Source organism: Elaeis guineensis, chromosome 3 (assembly GCF_000442705.2).
Source record: "Elaeis guineensis isolate ETL-2024a chromosome 3, EG11, whole genome shotgun sequence".
Lineage (NCBI taxonomy): Eukaryota > Viridiplantae > Streptophyta > Magnoliopsida > Arecales > Arecaceae > Elaeis > Elaeis guineensis.
This window is the reverse complement of record NC_025995.2, coordinates 103,038,450-103,063,723: the sequence shown is the minus strand read 5'-3', so window position 1 is coordinate 103,063,723 and position 25,274 is coordinate 103,038,450. Positions and strand designations below refer to the sequence as shown.

General features: G+C 39.2%; 4 protein-coding genes across 5 annotated transcripts; 1 reads left to right on the top strand and 3 right to left on the bottom strand.

Annotated features, from left to right (window-relative positions):
- Nucleotides 1-15: 15 nt before the first annotated feature.
- On the bottom strand, nucleotides 16-1,156 carry LOC105041319 (small ribosomal subunit protein uS13c). Its single transcript, XM_010918243.3, has 3 exons — nucleotides 941-1,156; nucleotides 645-869; nucleotides 16-381 (listed from the first exon to the last, which is right to left on the bottom strand). The coding sequence occupies exons 1-3, from the start codon at nucleotides 1,064-1,066 to the stop codon at nucleotides 217-219; spliced, it is 516 nt and encodes a 171-aa protein (XP_010916545.1). The 5' UTR covers nucleotides 1,067-1,156; the 3' UTR covers nucleotides 16-216.
- Nucleotides 1,157-2,154: 998 nt separating this feature from the next.
- Nucleotides 2,155-3,201, bottom strand: LOC109505590 (uncharacterized). The gene has a single exon (XM_019849070.3). The coding sequence runs from the start codon at nucleotides 2,708-2,710 to the stop codon at nucleotides 2,270-2,272; it is 441 nt and encodes a 146-aa protein (XP_019704629.1). The 5' UTR covers nucleotides 2,711-3,201; the 3' UTR covers nucleotides 2,155-2,269.
- A 735-nt stretch (nucleotides 3,202-3,936) lies between these two features.
- LOC105041321 (uncharacterized membrane protein At4g09580) lies at nucleotides 3,937-11,942 on the bottom strand. The gene is made up of 4 exons (XM_010918247.3): nucleotides 11,285-11,942; nucleotides 9,108-9,378; nucleotides 8,760-8,930; nucleotides 3,937-4,401 (listed from the first exon to the last, which is right to left on the bottom strand). The coding sequence occupies exons 1-4, from the start codon at nucleotides 11,605-11,607 to the stop codon at nucleotides 4,270-4,272; spliced, it is 897 nt and encodes a 298-aa protein (XP_010916549.1). The 5' UTR covers nucleotides 11,608-11,942; the 3' UTR covers nucleotides 3,937-4,269.
- A 2,003-nt stretch (nucleotides 11,943-13,945) lies between these two features.
- LOC105041320 (uncharacterized) lies at nucleotides 13,946-24,367 on the top strand. 2 transcript variants are annotated; one of them, XM_010918246.4, is made up of 7 exons: nucleotides 13,946-14,603; nucleotides 15,774-15,917; nucleotides 20,434-20,506; nucleotides 21,055-21,160; nucleotides 21,241-21,337; nucleotides 23,579-23,674; nucleotides 23,766-24,367. In XM_010918246.4, the coding sequence occupies exons 1-7, from the start codon at nucleotides 14,133-14,135 to the stop codon at nucleotides 24,009-24,011; spliced, it is 1,233 nt and encodes a 410-aa protein (XP_010916548.1). In that variant the 5' UTR covers nucleotides 13,946-14,132; the 3' UTR covers nucleotides 24,012-24,367. The 2 variants fall into 2 exon arrangements, with proteins under 2 accessions (XP_010916548.1, XP_010916546.1); XM_010918244.4 differs by having other exon boundaries at nucleotides 13,947-14,699.
- Nucleotides 24,368-25,274: the final 907 nt, after the last annotated feature.

Genomic DNA, 25,274 nt, shown 5'->3' with positions numbered 1-25,274 from the left:
AAGCATGCTATATAGTTTGCCTCCAATTCAGATCAAGCATCAATTTAACAAGTCCTTTGTAACCATTGTGCAAGTCCAGAAATGCATCAATTTGTCTAGCTACAACCAAATTATGTAGCGAACAGAAACTTAAACTAAACCCATGTCAAAAATGTACAGTAACCTACCAGACATAATGCCAATTCTGAAAACATTGGGGGAAAAAATAGCAGGGAATCACTTGGCCTTCTTCTTGCCAGCAACAGCGACTCTCTTGCCCTTGAGCGTGCGGCAGTTGTTCTTGGTCCTCTGGCCTCTGCAGGGAAGCCCCATCTCGTGCCGAATGCCCCGGTAGCACCTAATCTCCTTCAACCTCTCAATAGCCAGCCTGTTGAAACGTCTCTTTTTCCCAAAACCCAGAAAGAAAACAGGATCAAAAATAAGTCTTGGAAGACAGAATCTAATCAGAATGCCAAGACCCAGAAAGAAAACAACATCAAAAAGAAAAAGAGAATCCAGTATCAATTAAAAATACCTAAACCCCAAAAGAAACATCATCAAAAAGAAAAATTGATACCAAGATCCAATAAGAATCCCAAAATCAAGAAAGAAAACGTCATCAAAATGAATATGAATACGAATCAAGGGAAGGGGAGAAGGCTTACGAGGTCTCCTTCGATCATATACTTGGAGACCTCATCACGGAGAGAGATGAGCTCCTCGTCGGTGAGGTCCTTGGTGATCTTGTTGTCCATTCCGAGGTCGCAGAGGATCTGGCGGGACCTCGAGCGGCCGATGCCATGGATGTACTGGAGGGAGAACTCCACCCTCTTGTTGTTGGGGACCTCCACGCCCCCAACTCGAACGCAACGGATGGTGAGGCCTCCGTGCTGCAGCAGATTGAAGGATTGAGAGAATTGGGGTAGAGAAAGGGGAGTAGAGAAGAGGAGAGGGTTGTTACCTTGGGAGGGGTTGAGGGATTGGGGAAGGATAGAGAGGTAGGGAGAGACGCGGAAGGGTTTCCTCCTCGGCTGACGATGGAGAGGGATGAGGAGAGGGGGAGTGCCGCCATGGATAAGGCCGCCATGTCTCAGAGCTGCCTTCTATTTGATTCTGGAGCTCTGTGGGCTAGCTCGGTTTGGGACTTGGGCGTGAGATAAGGTTTCAGTAACGCCGTTCTGCTATTTAACGGCCTTCCTCCCAAACCGTTGCTGACTGTTTTAACGAAGTTAACGGCTGTTTGTTTTTTCTTTTTTATTTTTTCATAACATGATAATGGTTTTTATTGCAATAAATATTGGTCAATTTAAGGTAGATAGAGGACATTGGTTATTTAGTGTTATTCACAGAGTCAAAATGCTTTTGAATTTCAGGGGAAAAAAAAAAAAGTGAATTTTGGGGGAAAAAATTTACTTATTATTTATCTGGCAAGAAAAATTGACATTAGTCCAGCCGGCGGCCACAAGAATTTTTATTGGGTTGGTGCATGACTACGGAAACATTGGGTTGGGAACCTGTTGCCTGGGATGGCACAGGGTCAACAAAAGCTGCCAACTAGCTTGCTGATGAAGGTAGAATCCACGGATTTATTCTAGAGCTCTAGTATTGCTTTTCGCATTGTACCAGCAAGTGACCAGACTTAAAATTTGAAACCCCGCCGGATCCGACGAGATCGGCCGGGGAAGGGGAGCTGGAGAAGAAGAGACACCGCCCCTATCCTCTCGGTTCTAAGTTGTTCTCTTTTTTAATGCGTGAGACAGAATCTTGAGTGAACTTGGTTTGCCAACAAAATAACAACAATCAGATACATTTGCCTCGAAGCTTAAACTCTGGGCTGGAGTCCGAAACATGCAGGTACAATGAATATGATACCGAAATTTTCCTAGAATATTTCAATAAACATAAAGAAACAACAGAGACCAAATAATTTTGTCCAACCGTATTATGGAAAGAGGGAAAACAAAAAACTTCATTTTATTACATGGTTAAGGACTTCAGTATCAGATTTGATGACGGTGGTGGAGGAATTCATCAGAATACATTCAGCAAAACTAATGGTCAGACTATAGAGTGAAGCAAGACCATACTAGACAAGCACATGATAACACTTCAAGATTATCGAATAAAAACATTAACACAACAGAAAAAAAAAACAGAGAGAGAGAGAGGAGCTAATTGTTTGTATAAAGATCCCTTTATTATAAATATACGTTCCACTTATTTATTATCATACATAACAACATACATAACCATCATCGTGGATCCGTCTCCTTTTCAAATTTCCCTCTCGTTACGCTCCGCCGCCGCCGCGGGGCGGTGGCGGCGGCGGATTGGGGAAGACCGCTCCGCCACCGCGACCCCCAAATCCATACGCCTCGCCGTTCCAACCACCACCTCCGCCTCCTCCACCGCCTCTGCCGAAAGCAAACCCAAAGCCCCCATTTCCGCCTCCGCCGCCACCCCCACCACCACCACCGCGGCCGTTAACGGAGTTAGCGCTCCAGCCGAATCCGTAGGCGCCGTTCCCGGATCGTCCGGCGGAGCCGGCTCCGAAGCCAAAACCAGCGTCGCCCCGGGGTGCGGAGCCGAAGCCCCAGCAGTAGTCCCATCCCCCTCCTCCTCGGCCGCCGCCACCGCCTCCAACATGGCCCGATCCCCATCGGAAGTCCCATCCGCCGGGGTTCTGGCCTGGACCCCAGCCTCCTCCGCCGCCGCTGGCTCTACCCGCCATCTCTGCAGACTTCAAGTCCGTCACCTGTAGTGGTGATGTTGGTGGCTTTGACGAAGAGTGGCTTTGCAAGAAAATGAGAAAAGAAGGGCCCTTTCCATGGTCTTCTTTATTTATTTATGATTTGTAAGGCAAGCCAGGCCAGGGGTTGTATCTTTCGAGCGAAAGAAGATTCACCTTCCTTCGCACGAATCCACCGTGGGATATCGCAATAGCCGCTTCACAATGTGTGCGGCAAGTTTAAGATTGATTTGAGATCTGTGCGTGACCCGATCCAACAGTTGATGTTGTGAAAGAAGATCCCTCACTCTTTCGCACGAAAGATACAACCCGAACCCGGCAGTAGGCTAGAAAGTGGTTGGTGTGGTTGGAGCCGGATGGTGAGTGCAGCTGGATTTCTAAAGCCTAGACCGGGTTGAAGCCTTCGCTGCTAGGAGAATATTGGAAAAGTGGGGAGCAAGGAATCCTGTCCATCTTCTCCTAATATCCGTCAATTTTTTTTTTCAAAATTTTACAAAAATAATCAACACATTAGAATTATTCAATAATTTGAATATAAATTAAATACCTTTCTATTTAAAAACTAAATAAAACAAATATTATGATAATAAGTATATCATGTTATCATGATTTCATGATTAAACTATTCAAAAATCAATCCCCTGAATCTTGTCAACTTCCTGTACTTGATATACACAGTTATAATAATTATCTTATACAATTTTAGTTCAGAAGTTTCCCATTTGAAACCCAAGAAAATTTAAAAACTTTAATAGCGCTCAAGAGCTTCCCTGATATAAGAATATGAAAATGATATTTCTTATCAAGACTTCAACACATCAAAAATTTATGTTCGGGCGTCTAGAACAAAGCAGTCCTGAAGCTGATAGGAGTTGGTATCTACTTGTAGTCAGCTGCAAATCAAGATTTAATATCACCAATCGCAACCACAAAAAAAATATGCGGTCTACAGCCTGGGGCACAGCCACCCCAACTACAGGACTGACAGATGATCCAGACAAGGGACAATCTATACAGATGTGTTCATTAAGAATCAAAATTGTACATAGTTAATGATGATGATGACGATAATAATGATAATCATGACCGAGGCGATACTACTGGTTTGCAATAAGCTCACCAACTAGATTCCTGTATGTTTACTTGCATACAAGACACTACATTTATAGCCAACAAAGTTTATCCATTACAGGAGTGCACCAAAAAAAGAAAAAAATGTTGATTCCTTCATTTATCAGTCAAAATATTGCATTTCAGTTCTAAGCCAACAAAGTTTATCCATTACAGGAGTGCACCAAAAAAAGAAAAAAAGATTGATTCCTTCATTTAACAGTCAAAATATTGCATTTCAGTTCTTGAATATTGCATCCTTTTCTGTTGAAAAATAAATTTCGAGTTCTAATTAAACAAATTATGATGTGTGAACATATGCCAATGCCTGTCAATCCAAGGATATAACCTAAGAAAAGCAAAGAGCTATCACTTTGTGCTCCTTCCTTTCGTGAGAGTACTCATGACTGAGCAACTTGTTCATAGAAGCCTCATTCATATGTCCGCTTCCTCTTGAGGATCGTTGGTAATATGGAGATTGATCCAATTAAAAACAAAACTACCAATGTCTTAAAGTCATAGAGATCTCTGACTGATTTTAAATCCCCAAGAGCAAGGCCAGCCTGCAAGTTGACAGTAGTTGTGCATGGTTAGACTAGGAAATGTTTAAAAGTAACATTCATGTGATTCATGCTGAGGTGACTAAAGGCCAAGAGTCCAATACAAAAAATATTACAACAAGCGGAAAATGCAGTCTGGCCTTCAAAGAACTATTAAAGAAAATCACTAACAAGACCCTTTGTTTATTGGTTAAGGATCTTGGGTCTTTACTGAAACCCAACCTCCCCATAGATTATAATAAAATAAAATATGCAAGATTGCAAGTAATTAAAAAAAACTGACTCCATAATTCCATACAGCAAGCATACGAAGACAGTCAGTCCTGAAATGTTTTTTGGTACATGAACACATCTTCTATGTAGCAGCGTAGCATTGTCAGCATGTCATTACTGAGAGTGCATAATCTCAATTAATGGAGCAATAGAGGCTTACCAAAAATAATAAGAAATCAAACCTAAAACAGTCAAATTTGTATGACCATGGCATTTGGGTAAAGTTTTAAGAGCTCATGAGGGGATTAAACTAACAAAAGGCCTAAATCATGTGAAAGATGCAGTTCCCAGCTCATGTCGTTTGGAATTTCCCCTAAAATTAGCAGTGTAAGAAGAAACTCAAGAATAGGGTTTCACCAATTTCAAAAAGATTGCAATGTAGTTCCAAAAATAGAGGATCTACATGGCTACCTTGACTGTTTATGCCAGGGTGCCCAATCAGTCAAATTAGGCCCTAGCCAAAGCCTAACAAATCTCTCCAAGGTATTTGAAGCTTCCAACATTTTCCAAGATTTTGCGCAAAAAAGAACAATTACAAACCAATAAGCATATAACCAATGCTATTGAGAACGGGATTGAGTTGTAATTTGAAGAGGGGCCTAGATTAGATCAGATTGTAGATTATATGATTTTTTCTAGTTTCTTTTAGAACCAGTTAAATATAAAAGAAATATGAAAATTGACATATGAGTCAACTACAAAGTAAATGAATGGGGCATAGAAAGCCATATATACAACTCTATTTTTCACCAATATAAACCCATACATAGAATGTCCAAATGAAACAAAAGTTTTGTTTGGTTACTCACGAAATTCTTATATTATCTACCAACTTGTTTATGCTTTTCAATAGAATGCTTTAAGAAAGAACATGGACAAATCTCTAACATGTAGCTCTAAAAACACAAATATTTGCAACTTTGTTTGTAACTCTATGACCTCCAAGAATATACTTGCGAACTTCATTTTTCGACACTTACCTGGTGATGGGTAATTTAAAATCCATAATCACATGAATTATAGAAAATAAATCTACCCATGCTTTAATATGTAATTAGCATAATCAAGAAGGATATACGATCCAAACGAATGTATAGTCTAATATATGGACCTAAATCCTGGGATCCGGATCATTCAGGACCAAGATTTTGAATACCAGTTCTGATGGCCATTCCAGCCGGCTAGTGGTACAGTTTGGCACGATCTCGTACCAGACCAGATCAGACCAGCACAAACCGACGAAGGAAGGGACAAACCGGAGAGGAGAAAATGAGAGAAAGAGAGAAAAAGAGAGGAAGAGAAAGAAAGAGGAGGGGAAGGAAGGAGGTTGAGGCGGCACCGATGGCCACCTGAGGGCCCTCAGAGGGCCGCGGTGGCCACCGCGGCTCCACGTTGTCCGCAGGAGAAAAGAGAGAAGAGAGGGGGGAAGAACCTGACTGAGGGGTCCGGTGGAGAGGCCATCAAAGGGCTTCCGACTGGCCGTCGTGGCCGTCGGACGGCGTAAACGGCACCTCCAACTCCGCGACCGTGAAATAGTGAAGCCGTCAAACTGATTGCCGACTTCACTGTTCATCTCTCTTTTTAAAAAAGAGCCGATGCATGAACAGGAGCAGTCGCCCTTGTTCCGCAGCTACTAACTCCATCCGTGCCGCTTTTGCTGCCCGATGGCCACGACGACCGCCCAAAGACCTCCGACAGCTCCTTCGCCGTCCCGTCCTCCCATCTCCAATGGCCTTCCCCTCTCTCTCTATTTGTCACTCGTTGCGGCAATCTTATTGGGTGAATCGAGCCGTGGAGGCTTCCACGGCCCTCCGACGGCCACAGAGGGCCACCACCGGCCTCCGGTAGTTTTTTCCTCTCCTCCTCTCTCTCTATTCCTCTGTTTCCCTCTCTTTCTTCCTCGACACCGGCGTGTACCATTTTTCTTGCCGAAACCATCCCGATTTCCTGTCGGGTCAGGTTCATCATGCCCCATACCGTCCGATTCGGGACGATTTTGAAAACCATGTTCAGAATCATTTTCATCCAGATCGTAAGTTCCAGACCATGAATCTTAAGATTTTAACAACAATGAATATTACAAATAATTTACACATACAACATATTTGTTCATTTTAAATATATAACTAAAACAGAATAAGCATATTGTCTAGAAGATGGCCTTGATACAATACTAAGGTTGCTCCGCTATAACTTAGGAGCCATAGGTTCGAAATATGGAAATAACCTCTCCGCATATGGGGATAAGGCTGCACACATCTGACCCTCCCTGGACCTTGCAATGGTAGGAGCCTCATGCACTAAGACATTGCTTTTAGAATAAGCATATTCTTTAATAATTAGTATATGATTATGATAAAGTTTGATCAAAATACACATCATTTGTATAGTTTCAAAAGACCTCAGACTAAGAAATGACTAATATGAAAGGCACTCTCCTATCTATCCTCTAACCTCCATTTCATGACAAGACCACAATCATAGATCCAAGTAGTCATTGTTTAAAAGGTAAGTCCTAGTTAACTCTATGTAAATCATCATATAGATGCTATTGTGGTCAATATCAACAAGGTAATTGCACAAACAACACACATCTAGTTTGAGATTTTCTTCTGATTTTAATAAGGCAGCTCATTACCTAGTGATCCCCATGAGATTTGAATTACTAATACATCAGAGAAAGAAGAAAGGTGTTTGCTTAGCCTATAATTACTTCAAAAACTTCTCATCACTCCTTCATATATACCTCCACAATTTTTCAATAATATTTTAGCACATTGCCCTTCCCACTTTCCACAGAATTACTTGCCATTGCAATTGATCAAATGCATTAATTTTTATCAAAGAAGACCATATGTAGAGTCATTAGATAATCTCCTCTCTAGACGTTTTCATTAATTTGCCTAAACTAGAAAACAACCTCCATGTTGATAATCTAGCATAAATACATGGTGCTCCTTAAAAATAATTGTTGGCATACCTAAAATACCAGCAAAAGAATTTCCCTACACAATCCATTACCAGAAGAATAAGCACCATAATAATGTCAAAAAATGGCATATTTTCACTTATTACCCCAGTCAAAATGCCTCTAAAACTATTTAATTGTATAACATAACACAGACTGAAATACTGGCTAGTAATGACTAAGCAAGCTATATGTATATTCAAAGAATGTCAAGATTTATGACTAATCTTTGTTGTGTGTAAAAATGAGTCAAAAAAAAAAATCATTAGACCAGACATACATTAGCAGAGATAATAAGCTACTCACTGAAAACAAACAAATGATGCTAATCATTTCTTTTATTTTTCATGATATATAAATGCCAATGCTCTATTGTAGTAAATTCACAATTTCACAAGCTATTTCTCCTTTTATAAGAAGTATGTAGGGTATTACATTTAAATGTGCAACATTAATTAGCCTTAACCAACAAGCTTTATCTTTAAAGCATGCACGATCTGCATGCCTTAGATTAAGAAAGAAACACAAGCGAGTGCACACATGCATGCACAAACATAAGCATGTGCATGAACATTCTTACATGTATACATAAAAAGGATAAAAACACAAAATATTTATGATTAGTTTGAATAGATAATTGCTTTTTGTCATCCTTGACACCAAAGAAAACCATAATCAGCCAAACAATTTGAACAAGGTTTCAGTTGGTCAAGGAAGCAACAAGACAAGCCTCTTGTTCTGGAAATGGATACATTATATAGGAATAACTAAATCCAAATATGAGAAGTCACAAGATCTTGTTTCAGGTTCCCAGGAATTAGCATGATATGGAAGTATTAATATTCCAATTTTAATAACTGGTAGGCAAAACACCAAAAATGAAGCATTGCAACCAGGGCAGACTGCAGCAAATAATTTTTAAAAAGAAAAAAAAAAAGAATTGTGATGCAAAGTGGTATAAAGAATAGAAGCATTCTGAATTTTAATCCAATATTTTGCCATTAAAACTAACAAATCACTATGTAAGGTTTAAAAAAAAAAAAAATCAATGCTATCAAGAAGGATATATAACATAGTGACAGCTGCAAGGATGAGAACATAGTACTTAGAAGAAACTCACTCTGACAGTGATGTAAGATGCTGGAATAAGACCAACCAACGTCGCAAGAAAAAAAACATGGAAAGGTATGTCAACAATTGGGGATGCCATGTTGATAAATGTGTTGGGCAATGATGGAGTAATCCTCAAAAAAAGCATGTAATTTAACAGCTTGTCTCTGCGCTTTGCTATCTGCATTTAAATGAGAAAATATTCTTAGACATAAACTGATGATTAATAGATCGTGGGAATCATAAACCAGGTTTAATAAAATAAAATTCCTTTAAGGAGGTTTCACAGCGATGCCAACATAGACCACATTACGGATAAGTAAATGGTTGCTTAAGGAAAAAAGATTATTATTCATACCTCTGCCTGAAAAAACCTCAACTTTTCAGGCCACAACCAGCTAGCTAGAGGTCTTCCAATCAACTTGGAAAGAAAATAGCAAGAAGATGCACCAGAAGTGGCAGTAAAAACAACCAACAAGACACCCTTGACTACTCCAAAAAGAGCTCCAGCCAGCAATGACATGAATATGGTGCCTGGAATCATAAATGTCTGCATGAAGATGTATGTTGCGCAGTACCCTAGCATAAACTTCGCTTGGTAATCTCTTGCATACACAGCAATATTATCTCTGAAAAATAGATTCACCAAAAAATCAAAGAAGGATCTCATCATTAAATATGTGCTAGTGGAGAACATTACAGAAAGAATCACTGTAGTAGATGATGTAGTGAAAGCGTCTCATGTTCTCATAACAATCTGAAGCAGAGAGATAAATATGAAGAATAATTCAAGAGCGGATCAAGGTACGGATCACTTGTCATGCTTAGCTTCTTAAAAAGAAAAAAAAATGGTATGCCCATTATTTTCATAGTAATTTGGCTTTCAGAGCCTCTGTTATAAACAGAGTGAAGCACAGAGAGGATGAACATAAAGAGTTGCCCAGACTGCAAATTGAACTGTTGCTGCACACATCAGGGCACTTTGCATGACATCTACATAAAATGCCGTTTAGACATGCACCATCAGCTAAGAAGACAAGTACATGTGAGAAACACAGGCAGGTCCTAAATCTAACACTGGTGTCAACTTGTGGTGCATATGATAATAGGAAGCTCAGATCTCTAAGCACAAGATATTTTATGTCAGCAAGCCAATCTCTTGTCACCTTTTACTCTGCTTTCTTTGAAGAATCTTTTGTAAAAATAAAAACTAAAAATAATCCATAAATGGAGGGTTGAAAATAAGTTACTCTTGAAAACATATAATGGTGTAAATACATGGTTTGTCATCATAAACTATCTCACACTTGACAAATCATGCAATAGATCCCTACAGATATCCAAATTCAAAAGACACATCTGCATGCACTAAGAATTAGCCTAATATGATCTCTCCTAATCCGAAAAGACCTCAACACGATAAACATGATACATGCTAAGAAAAAAAAACAAATATGAACAAACTAGCCACAAACTCATAAACTATGTCTAAAATAAACTTCCCATAGTCTCGCACATAAAGACTCAGTATGTTAAATGTGTTCTATGTAGATGATATAGAACCTAATTTATCATACAATTATGGAGGGATCATAGGACTGAATGTGAAAGCACCTATAATTACATAACACATGGAAATTGCTAACTAAATATTATTGGTCATGAAGTGATCTCCCTAAAATGTGCTCCATTGTCTAATGGAACTGGGTTCTATCACTGAAACTCCTTATGGCTGGAAGATAGTTAGTAATTTCATCATAGAGCCTTGACCAGTTGCCCTGTCCTTCAATAAATTTTGCACTACACTCCAAGTAGGCTTCCTATTTTGAAAATTTCCATGATTGTGAAAGGGCAGGTGGAAAACTGCCTCCAATCTCTGATCTGCACAATGGCAGAAATGTTAAAAAAGCATCCGTGTATCCAAGGATAGCACAAAAAGACATCAGGTTTTAACTGTAAATACCAGGCACAAGGTATGCACCCCGGAAGAGTAGACAAAGAAGTCTTGCAAACACCAAACCTTTCGCAGGTCACAAGATATCTGTGCACTAAGATTACCGCAGTCACCTTTGATCGTGACTTTGGAATTTCATGCGTCGATAAGGTTAGAGAAGCTCCCCAGCGAGCTAGTTTCAGGGCAAGCCGGATGCTCCAACTGTATCCTTGTACGAAATGCCACGCACCTAAGCATTTCGTAAGCCCCTAAATTCTGTTAACCAAGCTTGGGGGAAAAAAATCCTTTTTTTTTCTCCACGATAGCTATTTTTAATGTAAATAAAACAAACAATGAATTGTTATAAATCTGAATAGAATGAATCTAGTGACATTTCTGCTGGCAAGGCAACCCATTAACATCCTCAGACATAGGTCGGTTGGTAGAGATTGTGATCCACCATCCGACGACCCAACAGCACCCTGATTTCACTTTTACACAATTATATATTCCGATAGGGGAGGTAAATTTCCAATTAAAGCGAATAAAAACAAACCCACCGACCTACATTCAGCTGAAAAGGGGGGAAAAAGGGAACTCACTTGAGGACGCGAAGCTCCGCCAGGTTGCGCGGAAGCCGGAGGATCTTATCGTAGTCGGCCTCCGGCATGGTGAGGTAGATGCAGAAGAGGCCGACGACGAAGATGGCGAAGACGGAGGAGGCGGCGGCGGCCTCCCATCTGGTGAGGGGGGACCGGGCGTCGCGGGCGCCGGCGGGCTTCTTAGTGGTGGGGGAATCCTCGGAGAGGGCGCTCTCCACGTCCCGGACGGCGGAGAACCGGAGGGGGGCCATGGAGACGAGGGCAGCGGCGCGGACGGCGGAGCAGCAGAAGGCGGCAATGAAGGGGAGAGATCTCAGCCTCATTCTAGGGAGCTAGCGGCATGGGGAACGACGAGATGCCCCCAGGGGATCCCGCGACAGAACAGCGTTCGATCGGGGCGGGGAAGTGGGGTTTCGCATCGGCGGGCGAAGCCCAAAAAAGAGAACGAGAGGGGAAAGGGGCGGATTTGGGGGAGATCGGGAGAGGAGGGAGGCAGTAGGTGAGAGCGGAAAAGGGGAGGAATATGGGGGGCGGCGAGGAAAGGGTCAATATGTGAAGGGGTGGGCGTATGCAGGTGAGTTAAGGAAGACAGCCTGCGCTTGGTTTATTTTCTTGTCCTTAGGAGGGTGGAAAGTGGAGACGGAAGGGGCCGCCTACAGTTCTTGCTCTTGCTTGTCAGTTTATGGTCGCTGAAATTGATGGAGCGTAGTAAATACTGCCACTAATATCCAATCAGGACTTGAGCGACTTCAGGTATACATGGGTCATCACTGATGATTGTTAAATGCTTACAAGGTCAGCTTATTTGATGCTAGATATGTAATTTATAATAAATAACTTTTTTTTAAGTAAAAATAAAATGATGAATTTTGTTTCATTTTACTTTATTTTATTTTGATAGTGATAATGAAAATGTTCTGTTATAAAAGTTATTTTTTGAATTTGATAAAATAATTTCAATCATATGCTGGATGTATGTTAAGTGTAGAAGTCAAATTTGCTTTATTAGTAACGTATATATATATTTTTTTAATTATCTATATATCTCTAGATTGATCTGAATTTATTTTTAAGTTCATGAACTTCTCAAATAGAATAAAATTTCTTTGAACTACTTAAGGAGTTATTTTTAGATCTTCACCGTCCACAGATTTATGTTCAAATTACACAGATTATACAATTTTTTAGTTACCTAATTTCAATAATTGGTTATGAAGATTTATATTCAGATTACGCAGATATATACCTTGGTTACACCGTTATTTTATCTGGTTATATAGTTTTATTATTCGGTTATAACACCTTAAGCAGTTCAAAGAGATTTTATTCCACCTGAGAAGTCCAGAGATTTCAAAGTGAGTCCAGACCGATCTAGAAGCCTATAAATAATTTTTTAAATTTTTTTTATAGATAGAAAGGATTGTATGAGAGCTTTAAAAAAATAAATAAATTTAATTCATATATCTAGTCTATTAGGATAAGGATTGGTGGACTTGAATAATATTTTTTTTTTCTAATATTTAACATATAGACTTGATGGATATAGTCAAAGATAATTGAAAAAAAAAATAATCTTGAATAAACTCTAATTCCTAGAGCCATTTCTCACTTTCTAAGTAGATCATCCAATAAAAGTTAAATGGAAGGAAATATACAATCTCAAAATTACAAAGTATAATTGGAGACAATTGAAACAAGCTCTCGTGCTAACTCTAAATCTCAAACAATTTTTTATTTTTTAATTTGGTCATCCAACGAAAATTAATTAGATGAAATACTCATGCATATGCATATCACATGTGCCTGCATACACACACATTTATTATGTATATAGCATTTAAAAAGTGTAGAAGTTTTAGTTTTATTCTATTAAAATTTATAAATACTAATTCCAAACCAAACTTGAGTAGTTCCATGCTAGTCTTGAAACTAACTAAGATAAACTAATGTGATCAAGGACCCCCCCAATCTCTTTTTTTGGTACAAAGAAGGAGATTATGCTCAAAAGCAAAAGATATTTAGTAAAGTATAGATCATAATCATATGCTTGAAATATAGATCCTAGAGCTGATGGAAGGGATCTTGATTTCTAATAACAAAATCATATTGCCTACCTTTTGATGTTGCCTAGTTCGGCACTTGATTACCTTCACGTGGATTTGCGTGATTCTAAAAGCAAATAACATCCTCTTTCATATTATATTCTTCAAAATTGGAGTTACGAGATCAAGGATTAAATGCATAAGTATATAAGTATCTATGTTGGTATTACCATATAAAATGAATCGTTGCATTTATCTATCATTTGATAAAAATTAACCTACATATACAAGCGGGGCGACAAGAATGCATATGAATATTGACAACCTCTAAAAAGATAGACACTTATTTCCAAACTTTTTAAACTACAACGAATCGTACTCTGGAGCTACATACAGCCTTGTTACGGAGGAGAATAATTCACCCAAGTCAACGCATAAACCCAATAATCGGCATATCAAATCTTAAATATTTATTAATTTTAATTGTAATCGCACGTGAGAAGGGCACATCCATGAAACCGTACCACGACACACTGGTGCATGGTTCTGGTCAGATCGACAAATTTTCCTTCCAGATGTTCGCAAACTGCCAACAGCCCTTTTCTTTTTTTTTTTTCCTCGAAGCCCCCCCTTCGAAAGAAAGAGACGCAAGAAACCACCGTCCCAATCCCTCGTGCTGAGGGCCGGTCACCCCACTCTTTTTCGCTTTCTCGATCCCTGCATACATCGAGTACAGGAACCGGCGCGACGATTCCTCTTTGTATCTAACTTCATTGTTATCGTAACGTTATAAATAAGCGCGGACGATGCTTCCAAAGCGGGTTGCCTCTCCCCGTTCCCTCATGGCGTCGCTCGGCTCCCTCCCCTTCCTCCGTCCCAAACCCCTCTCCTTCTCCTCCCCCTCCCCCTCCACCGGCCCCAACCCCAACCCCAACCATCGCTTCCTTCCCGTCCGCGCTATATTCCGCACCAGGGCCGACGGGGAAAGCAGCCGCAAGTGGCCGCCGCGGCGGTCGCCGGCGGGCGAGAAGAAGTCTCTCGCCGTTGCCACCGGCGAGCTTTTCCTCGGCCTCGCCTCCTTGCTCCTCCGCAGCAGGAGCTCCGCCGCCCCCGTGATGGCGCCGCCGGGCGACCCGGAGGTGTTGCCGGATCGGGAGAAGGCGTGCCTCTCGGGAGAAGGGGAATCGATTGCGTCGGTGGTGAAGGATCCGGTGGACCAGGAGGTGCTCTGGGAACAGAGGTTGAAGGATGTGGAGGCCGAGAAGGAGAGGAAGAAGGTAACCAGTCCTGGGTTCAGCTTCTCGGCCGCTGGCCTTCTTTTTCCTTACCATCTTGGGGTCGCTCAGTTCCTTCTCGAGAAAGGCTACATTAAGGCAATTCTTCGAGCCTCTGTCGGATATTCGAGTTTTTCTTGTGACTGAATTGCATTCTGGGAATGGGAAAATAGATAATCTAAAATCTAGTCTGGTAAATGATATAGGTTAAGGGGAAACAATTTTCAGCAATATAAGCTATGGAAATTAATGATCTCGCGGCCATGAAAATGTTTTGTAGGAAGGACTTTGAGTTGGACTGCTCTGCATATTCTGTCGGGTGCTTTTGTTTAAAGTTTAATGAATCTTTTTTTTCTTGAAAAATGGAAATTAGGCTCCTATGCTGCATAAATTCTTTGAGTTGCAGTACCTCAGGATGCTTATTTACCGGTTCTTTTGTTTGACCTTTCTGATTTTTCCCCCTTTTTGGTTCTTTCCTAGTTTCATCTTTGTCATGTTTATTCAAGAAAAGAAAAAAAGAGGTAGTCGCCCAAGAATTCCACATATCATATGTGGGTGCAAATACTATCATCACCAGTTTAACTTAAGATGCAAAGTTTCTCTTTAAGAAATTATGTAATGGTTATGGATATTGCCTGCAAATTTTAGTGATAATTATTGCAAAAAAGACTGTTCTAGTCTATCTGGAGTACTTTCATATGCCTTTCATTCTTATTGTGCGTATGATGTAGGAAGTAAGGAATACTTTCACTCAGATGCCAGCACATTTTTAATATCTTGAGTATAATATTGAGCTTATCTTACACGTCAAGAAACCTAAAACACCTCTAATGACTAGATTTGCTCCAAGTTTCTGGAATGTAGTTTAGGATTTGTTGCATAACACTCTTTTGACCAAACATCTCATGCGTGTTGCATTTTTTGTTTCATGCAATAATTTCCCTAAGAAATGCTTCAGCAAATGAACTTGGCTTGTTGACATCCTGACATAGGCCTGTATGCTGTACAGGTGTGGCTGTGGTATGACAGGGCAGATTTGTTTCTGATATTCCAATGATCCAATTTATGTTATCCTGTGATTGTATTTAATTTATCAATAGCGATTGATTATGTTGCATCATATATCACTATCTATTCAATCTCATTATTAACTGAATCATTTCACTGATTTAGGAAACGACACCATTAGCTGGCTCATCAGCTGGTGCAATAGTCTGTGTGGTAATTGCTTCTGGAAATAGCATGCAAGATGCCTTACAAGCAACCAAGCTTCTGGCTGAAGATTGCCGGGTTAAGGGCACTGCATTTCGGCTTGGGGTATTATTAATTAGCAGTGCTTTTCATTGAATTACTCTTTGTATACTTGCCCAGCACATCTGCTATTTATTAAAATATACTTGGTATTCTCTTTAATATGCTGTATGCATTTTCTTAACTAGTAACTCGTAATGTTAGCACATCAGGGCATAATTTGAAGTCATATGTTTTATCTAATGGTTCCCGTACATATTCTTAATATGTCAAATATTTCTATGTTGATGCTTTTTTGCTTGCTCTTATCATTTATTTTCATAAACATGCTTTGCAATGGATGTGTCATCTAACAGGATCAAGGAACCGGTGGTACCAACCCATCCTAATGGTACTGTACCAATTCCACAGAGAATGGCATGGGGAACAAGTATAGGACACTAGTTCCGGCATGAACCAGGATGTCCTGCCCATCCTGCTTGAAACCAGTCAAGACAAACCAGTTGCTTGATACCACTTGGCACTAATGGAGTCCCTTTGCTTTGATAAAAAAGGGTTGTGGCCCCCCTGTTGCTCTCTTTCTCTTCTCTGTAGTCACGAGTGGTTCTCAAACTTAGAGAGGAAGAGAGAAGAAAAAGCGGAGAAGAGAAAGAAAAGAGGGGAAGGGGGAGACTCAGTTCAGATGCAGCCTACCCTTGCTGAAATCCAACCTCCTTGAAGGATGTCGTTGCCTATGTAGGCACTATACGCCTCCTGATTAACTTATGTTTAAGTATCTTAAAATATTAAAAATTTATTAAAAATTCATTAAGGACCGAAAAGTTAAAAGATAAAAAACGAAAAACACATCCCGATACGGTACTGGATGCTAAACTGTCCCATGAATCAGGACAGTAGCATCTGGGTACCATATCTATTCTGGACTGGACTGCTATGATGGTCTTGCAAGATTTAGATCCTTATTTGGACTACATCAGAGTCCAGTCAAAGGAAAGAACTCGTCAAGTCATCTTGCTAACAAGCGATATCAATATGATAGCTAGATGTTTGAACACTTAAATTATCAGTTAAGGATCGGAAACAATGAGCGTATTGCAGATACTTTGAATGAGAAGTCAAGGTGATAATATCCTAGATGCAGCTTTTATAAACCTCTTTTACCTTCATTGTCCATGCTAGACTGATAAAGGTTTTATATATTGGTTTAGAAGAAGTATAGCCAAATTTTAACAGGAATTTATTGGCTGAAATGGAACATTTTGATTCTTGAACTGAAACTTTATCAAAACTGGAATAGTCTAGAATAAATAAATTGAATCCGGAAGAAGGGAAAACCTTTAAATCGAAAGATATAAGGAAAATTTGCAATCCATAAAAATAAGAAAATAATGAAGAGACAAGAAAAACACTCTTAGGCATGTTAGAGCTTGGTGGAACATTTAATGGCATGTTATCAAGGTTATCATAGTTTTAAAGCACAAATATGCCAAGCTTTTGGATCAAAACATTCTCCATTTGGTCCAACATTTTATGAAGTCCCTCCCCTCCACTGCACCCCCACCCCCTCCTGAAAGAAAGATGCATCTATATCTATATCGCTGAGTATGCACATGTCTGCTTGCGCATGTGTATGCATGCATGTGTATTGTGTGTGCCTGCTTGTATATGTGCATGTGTGTCTACATGTGCTTGGGTGTTGCCTTTGTGTGCATTTGTGCATGCAGATATGTGCAGGTAGATGTGCATGCACACATCCACCTGTTTATTTGAGAGTGTTCGGTGGGTGTGTGTGTGTGTGTGTGTGCATGAATGTGGCATGTATTTGTGCATATATGCATTCATTTGTTTGTGTTTATGCAAACTGTATAGTGGAAAGATGTTTCAATCAAATGTCATTGCCTAGTGCCACAGAGTCTTCAAGATGAGTGTATTGGCTTGAATGACTGTTTTACACAAAGAAAATGAGGTAGGAAATTATGTGGCTAGGTTTAGATGAATTTCCAAAATTTTACTAAGAGTATGAATGGAGAATTTCATGATTCTTTGAATAAATTAAGTGTTTTGACGTGCCACTAATTTTGCTGCCAGACCATGGTTAAAAATAATTGATTTCATGGCAGGTTTCTGCTCAATCTTATTGAAAAAAGCATTGATGCTATTTTTTTAGATGATTTTCCTTGTTTCAACTAAGCTCAGAAACGCAACTTATTTATTGTGAATACTTTCAAGAAATTAATATCTAAATTTCCAAACTTTATGTGTATTTTGGTTCTTTTGAGATTAAATCCTGTTTTCCTTGTATTTGAAGGTAAATTTTTCCTGGCTTTTGTTTTTTACATGCTTATGAACTTTTATATTGTATATCACTAGTGAGGTAGGATAGTTTGGAAATGGATTTTACGAGGAGGTCAGGAAAGAAGATTTATTAGTAATTGGGAAAAAGTTGTCCACATAATGTTTTTATGTGCATCATTTTCTATTATCTTTGCTTCTCTTGTTCGAATAAGAAAAATGAGCTTATTGGAGGGACTTATGAAGTGTATCATTAGGATATATAATGGGAACTTTTAGCAATCATTGTTTGCAAATTGCTCAGGTACTTTGTACTATCTCATACAACTTGACTTTGAGATTTTTGGTTCTTTTTTATTAGAGAGAGGGAGAGCTCTGTGGTTCATGGTATGCTCTAGAACTTGGGTATTAGTGATTTGGTCGTTTTTTGTAAAGAGGCAAAGGCAATGACTATATGACAAGGTTTGTCATCTCGGTACTAGGCCATGTACCGATACCATCATATTATAGTTTCGGTATGCGGTATGGTATGAGATTGTGAGACGTATCGAGTATTGTATGAGACTGCATACCGGTTCAATACTAGTATAGTCTAGTATGGTATATCTAGTGTGGTACAGCACTAACCAGTATAGCAAATCTTGATGCATGCATCATGTACAATTTCACTTGGATGTTTATGTACACATTTTGATTTGGTTTTATTTTATCGAGTTTATGATGTGGAGAGCTATTTACACTTGAAATCCTATAGGGTGTTTATTGTTTCAAGAATAGCTTTCAAAATGCATATAAGTATCCTTATATATGTGCATGCTTGATGCACTGGATTATTGTGAACAAATTTTTACTAATAAATACTTGACTAGATAGACCATGTGGTGAATCTTGAGTTGGGACAACTGAGAGCCTTATTTGGGAGAATAGTTGCAAAGAGCTTTTAATGCTTTGCTATGGTGCTTTCTCTAGTGTACTTGTATATATTCTTCATTCATAATCGTGTCCACCACTTCTTCCTCTTTTTTTCCTCCTTTTTTTTTTTTTTTGAGGACTATTGTTACCTTTAGGGATATTGACTTAAATTATTTAGCTACTTCATCATTCAAGCCTTTTTGTCCGTGTCTGCATTGCATGTCATGCAAGTGATAGGGAAGACAAAATGTACGGATCTATGATTTGTGATTCATTCATCAAACAGTATGGTTAGGACTTCACATCATGGTTTTTGAACTTCAAATCTAGGCTTTAAATGAAACTATTCTAGTTGATGAAATTAAAAGGATGTTGTATGGAAACATTTTAAGTTAATGACATTGAATAAAGAAGAAAAAGTCATGGTTGCCTACAGGTTGAGTAAGCATTGTAAAGAGGAATGCCCCCTCTACTGCCTTTTCACAAATTTTCTGTGGCAATTTGCCATGCTTATCAGGCCACAAAAAAGGCTAAAAAGGAAGGGAAAAAAAAAAGAAAGAAAGAAAAAAAAGAACAAGGCAGAAGGGGGAGAGGTGAACATGCATGGAGGGAAAAGAAATGAGAGGAGGGAAATATAGATCAATAGAGGAAACAGAAAGGAACTTTCCAGATTCAGAAAATGTGTTTAAGCTGATAGATGTCTTCACTGAGGAATAAGAGGGTTTGCTGAATGAAAACAGAAGGCCGCTCCGCTGCCACTACACCCATCAGCGCCCCCAAATCCAAATGCCTTGCCATTCCAACCACCATGTTGGCCTCCTCTACTGCTGCCGAAAGCAAACCCAAAGCCTCCATTTTCACCACCAGCAACATCCCCACCATCGCTGCAGCTGTTAATGGAGTTGGTGCTCCAGCTGAACCTGTAGGTGCTGTTCCAGAATTGTCCAGCGGAGCCGGCTCTGAAGCCAAAACTGGTGTTGCTCCTGGGTGCCACTGATATCATTAGTTCTTTCATTCTTTTCTGTGGGGTCTATGGAATTGACTTTTATCAGTCTGTGACTGTTTGCTTCTTCAGTTCTTTGGGTGTTTGAGTATTCCTTTGGAGTCTTTGCTGCTTTTAAAAGCTGCAATGGTTTTCTTGGTAATTTTCTTTTGGAATTGCAGGCAAGGCCTATGTTCCCTTCTGTTTGTTGCCATCTAGTTCTAAATTAATTAAATATGCATGATATACTTTTGGTTTTCCTGTAAGTAATTCTTTTTTTTTTAAAAATAAATTACCATAACAATTAGTTCTGAATGCTTCTTTGGTTTCTATAATCTTGCTTATTTATAAAAAGGAATGTGATTCTATTAGATTCCTCTATGTTATGATGTGCAGGCAGTACTTAGAGATGTTCTTATCAAATTTCTGCCAGAGGATGTGCACATTAGGTCAAATGGAAGGGTTCGTGGTAAGCTCACTTGTTCATGGCCAGAGAAGGCCTGAGTGAGTTATTCATTTTTAATTGGTGATATGTGCTTTCTTGATCCTAACTTTTTTAATTCTTGTGCCTACAGATGCATATGTTTGTCTCAGTATTCATCTCTCTTTAAATACAACTCTTTTTTTGCATTGTTATGTTTCTGTTGTACTCTTTTTAGGACTTGTTTTGTTTTTCCCACTACATCCGTACCTTAGAGCACCATTACTTACACTGATTTGTTAATTTTGCTCAGCTATCCTTTGGAAGATACAGGATTTTGTTATCTGATTCATGTCGCTTAATTTATCCATGTGTAGTACAATATCCAGTTAGATTCTTAATTTTGGACACTGTTTGCTGGCTGTAAGTTTGACCCAACCAAGTTGAAAAGTTTTATGGAGCCTCAAGGAATTTAATTCAAAATTTTGAAATGTTTTGAAAGTAACTTTAAATATCAGTACTTCTACAACTACTATTATCAGTGTCATCCAAGACAACCTAGATTTGTTGCGCTTCCTGATCTTCTTTTTGCACAGTTGCTGTCACTCAATTATTTTGGAGGCCAAAGGGTTTACTTGTGGATCAATTTGACTCTAAAGAAGACCTCATTAATGCTGTCTTCACCTCTTCCTTTATTCCAGGGTATGTTGATTCTGGATTTTGCTTTTATGCTTTTCAACTCTCATCTTGTGATTTTGGAGTGGTTTTTTGCACTTGTCCAGCTATGTGGCTCCGAGGCCTGCAACTATATTCCGTAACCGCTTGTGCATTGATGGCGGTTTGACATTGTTTATGCCACCAACTTTTGCTTCAGAAACAGTAAGTTCTCAGATATTCTTGCATATTTTTCTTGACTATTGCCTTCGTGAAAGCCTATTCGGTTTTACTCCTGCAGCCAATAGTGATGTGTCATTTCAGTAATGACATACTGTTCTGGTTTTTATATTTTAGCATGGTTCTAGAAAATGTCATGTCAATTTCAAAAGCACGTGCGAGTTCTTATGGAATCTAACATGTTTACAAATAGTAGCATTGACGTGAATGTAGAAACACACATTTGCTCATGCATGCTTATGTGTATCCTGACGATGTGTTTTCATCCAAGCGTGGGCCAAATGGGTGTATAATGATGGATCTAATGAAGTCTATTTTAAGCAACTGAGAAGGGGAGCCAGCATCTTAAATTCGTCACATGTGGTTGGTTGCCACATGAATAAGTTACCCAAATCCATCCCTAGCTATGACTTTTTTGTAACACAAAGAACTGGAACCCTTGTCCTCCTATGGTTCAGGCAACAATCTAGTTTTGCACAACATTCTCATCCCATGTATTTATCTTGTATGAAGACATATCTTATGCTAACATTGTTGCATAAACAATAACAATATGCATTTACGGGAAAAATGCAATGTCATGAATGCTTTACATTTACTAGGGCATATTGTTTTCCTGTAAATGCATATTGTTATTTTTTCCAAGAATCTTTTCCTTAATAGAATGGGGTTACACATTGTCTTTCTGAAATGAATTAAATAGCACAGTTCGTGATGAGTGTCAAATGACTTCCTATTCTTCATTGAAGCGCAATGTTGATCCGTTTTTCATAGATCTATCTATTTGAGACATTACGACCCTTATCCCGTTAGTTGACTTAATTGTGATGCTTATTACTATAGTAATGTGTAAGTGTGTGGATAGGTGGGTTCATGTGTGTGCAACAGTGCTTTATCAAAATAACATTGTTCTTTTTCAATTTTGACAATGCTGCATGGGAGTTCAAACCATGATTAAGCTTGTCAGAAGTGGGAAAAAAAAGTAGTTGCTATTATGAGGACACCACTTTGACACGGTGTCATATATGACTATAATTAAAATAAGATATATATGAGACAGTGGAAAGGCAATAACAACCATTATCTCATTAGAATAGGACCATGTATGAAGCACACTAGGCTCCGTGAAGAAGTCTGAGACTTGTGATTGGGTCATAACCTGATGTTTACCTCCTTTGCTTTGTGCCAACAGCTCTAGTTTAGGCCAGTTGGCAAGTAGGGGAACAACTCTAGATTTGTGATGCAGAGGCACAGCCTGTCAAAAGGCATGTGTTATTGACAGGTTGCTCCTCTTGGTTTGATATCTCAATAACACACTTATACGCTTTCTTTCCTGGTCACTTGTTAAATATGCAATTTACATATTTTCTCTTTGTTTCTCATGGAGCATTATTCTACACGCATGGTTTTGGCCTCTAATAATATATGCTTGACTTGAATCTAATTGTACCCACTGAATGGTTAAAATTGCCTGACCTGTACCCATCCTGTGGATCAGAATGGGTTAGGTCTCAGTTGCCGCACCGAAGAATGTCAGGGTGGACCAATCTCCACTATCAAGAGCAATAGGCTTGCACCAAATAACTAGCATCTAGACTTGACTAACCCATAGCCAGCCAATGGAACTAGGCAAGTTCAAATTGGGCTGATCAAAAGTGAATCAAGTTGGTGATGTCCCAAATTGGCTGACATTAGTCTGATTTTCAGACTTTTGTAGCTGCATAACTCCAAAGTAATTGCTAAGTCTCAATTGCTTTGATTGGTTTATCAAATGAAACAATAGGCTGCAGATGCTGCTTCTTTTCTTCTTTTCTTTTTTTTTCTTGTTTTGTTGGGGTGGGGGGGGGGGGTTCTTACATAAGATTTCCTCTTGAATTTTATTGTTAGACCACCTTGCTGCATGAACATATATAAGCTCAGGTTGGATCCTTGATCCGTGAGTCACTACAAATCCATAACTTACATCATAATGTTTTGTTGCATTCTAATGCCTTTGCTTGTCAAATTAATACAAAATCTGGGAGACACCCTCAGAGGCCACCAGATAACCTCACCTTGTACCAACCACAAGTTTTCTGGAGGCCATTTAGATACAAGCAGTGCTTCTTAAAAAACATATTTATAGAGTATTATATTAAAGGAATTCTCTATATATGTCTTTTTGTTATAGGTGATTTTAGTCAAAATGAAAAACTTGGTGTGACTGCTTATGAGTGTTAATTGCAGGTTCGTGTCTGTGCTTTCCCTGCCAACCGATTGGGATTGAATGGGATCGGAATCAGCCCACATTGCAATCCAGAGAACAGAGCTACTACTCGACAGGTGCTTTTAGTTTTTCAAAGCCAGACTGTCAACACATCCTGCATTTGCAAATTCGTACCTATTAGTAACTGTTTGCTTCTGCCAATTTCAGCTCTTCAACTGGGCACTGGAACCTGCAGAAGACTATATCCTTGACAAACTGTATGAGCTCGGATATTTGGATGCAGCCGTCTGGGCTGAGCAGAATCCTGTGGAGTCAACTGTGAAAGAAGGCAGCATTAGCAGTCGAATTGTCATAGATGCAGGCAGCACTAACGGTAGTCAAATTGTGAAAGATGCAGGCAGCACTAATGGTAGTCACATTGTGGAAGATGAAGGCAGCAGTAACAGTATGTAATTGAAATCAATCCTATGAATAATTATGATGCCAAGAAACCTTTTTGTGATCACATGAGGAAATCCAACTCAAAGAGAACCAAGATATGAGGCAGTCTGGTCATAGATAACAATATAATAATTGATTTGGATGGAGAAGCCGAGGAGTGAAGGCTTGCATGGGACAAACCAAAATAAAAGAGCTTACAGAAGATGTCAGGATTTTCTTTTAAAGTTCTTTTTTTCAATTCATACCAATCGTAACTTGTAAATCTGTAGCTGCAAAATAAATATTCGATTATTCTCAATTTAAATTGTGGTATGTAAATCTTTTTTAGTTTTAGCTTCAACAATTGAAATGTGGGTTCAATTTCCTTTTGGAGAGGAGTCATTTAGTGATGGCTTTATTTTAGAATCCAAATCAGTGTGAAATCAATCATTGCACAAGTAATGATGAGTAATCTAGATTTAAGATTCAAATTGTTGGTTCTGATTTATAACATTTAGCATACCTAAACGCTTGCTTTGAGGTACCTTAGGTATGCATCCAGTTGTTACAAAATGATGGCACCAAGCTTTGCTAAAACTAAGGTTGATGTTATGGATGGAGATTATCTTAGCGGATCATGATAGACACATCTTAAACATATGGACCAAAAGTGGATGTCCTCGGTACTTTAATACCCCAACTCAAATCAAAACACGGTCTGCCGTTAAAACAGCTTACGTTGCATGAAGATACTGCATGGTCAAACAATTCTTAAATGGCAACTTCTGTACTTCTAGGAATGATGCTCCAATCTAGTGGAATACAAAGCAACAATTCTTTTTTGTTTGCGAACTTTTATTTTTAATTACTCGACGACTCTTCTACTCCATAGTGTGTTTCAAGGCCTGCTGAGCCAGCTTGTCTCTTGTTTGCTGCAACCACCTCGGATTTGGAGCCCTGCCCTGCACTGCCCCTGGTTTTCCCCTGGCCGCTTTTGTATCTGTTGATTCTTCTTGTTCATATATTATCCATGAATTAGCTGCTGTATTCTGTATCCAGAAAGAGTTTTATAAGGGAACCCATCAGGCATCCTCCACCACTGCAAAGCTAGGTTTTGCTGTCTGAACGGCGACCCAGAACAGCATCAGCAATGGTCAGACCAGGTTTTGCGCTCTGAACGGCAACATAGAACACCAGTAGCAATGGGTCAAAGACTTGTTTCAGATCCACCAAGTAATGTGCTGGTTGTAGCATGAGAACCTAGACCAGAAGCGAGTTCAGCTCAAATCTGGGGCC

Coding starts and splice junctions, on each gene's coding strand:
- LOC105041320 (XM_010918244.4), top strand. CDS start 14,133: ATGCTTCCAAAGCGGGTTGCCTCTCCCCGTTCCCTCATGGCGTCGCTC. Junction 15,918..20,433: donor GCACTGCATTTCGGCTTGGG/GTATTATTAATT, acceptor TATGATGTGCAG/GCAGTACTTAGAGATGTTCT. Junction 21,161..21,240: donor ACCTCTTCCTTTATTCCAGG/GTATGTTGATTC, acceptor GCACTTGTCCAG/CTATGTGGCTCCGAGGCCTG.
- LOC109505590 (XM_019849070.3), bottom strand. CDS start 2,710: ATGGCGGGTAGAGCCAGCGGCGGCGGAGGAGGCTGGGGTCCAGGCCAG.
- LOC105041319 (XM_010918243.3), bottom strand. CDS start 1,066: ATGGCGGCCTTATCCATGGCGGCACTCCCCCTCTCCTCATCCCTCTCC. Junction 870..940: donor ATCCCTCAACCCCTCCCAAG/GTAACAACCCTC, acceptor AATCTGCTGCAG/CACGGAGGCCTCACCATCCG. Junction 382..644: donor ATATGATCGAAGGAGACCTC/GTAAGCCTTCTC, acceptor TTTGGGAAAAAG/AGACGTTTCAACAGGCTGGC.
- LOC105041321 (XM_010918247.3), bottom strand. CDS start 11,607: ATGAGGCTGAGATCTCTCCCCTTCATTGCCGCCTTCTGCTGCTCCGCC. Junction 8,931..9,107: donor TGAGGTTTTTTCAGGCAGAG/GTATGAATAATA, acceptor ATTTAAATGCAG/ATAGCAAAGCGCAGAGACAA. Junction 4,402..8,759: donor CATCTTACATCACTGTCAGA/GTGAGTTTCTTC, acceptor GTCAACTTGCAG/GCTGGCCTTGCTCTTGGGGA.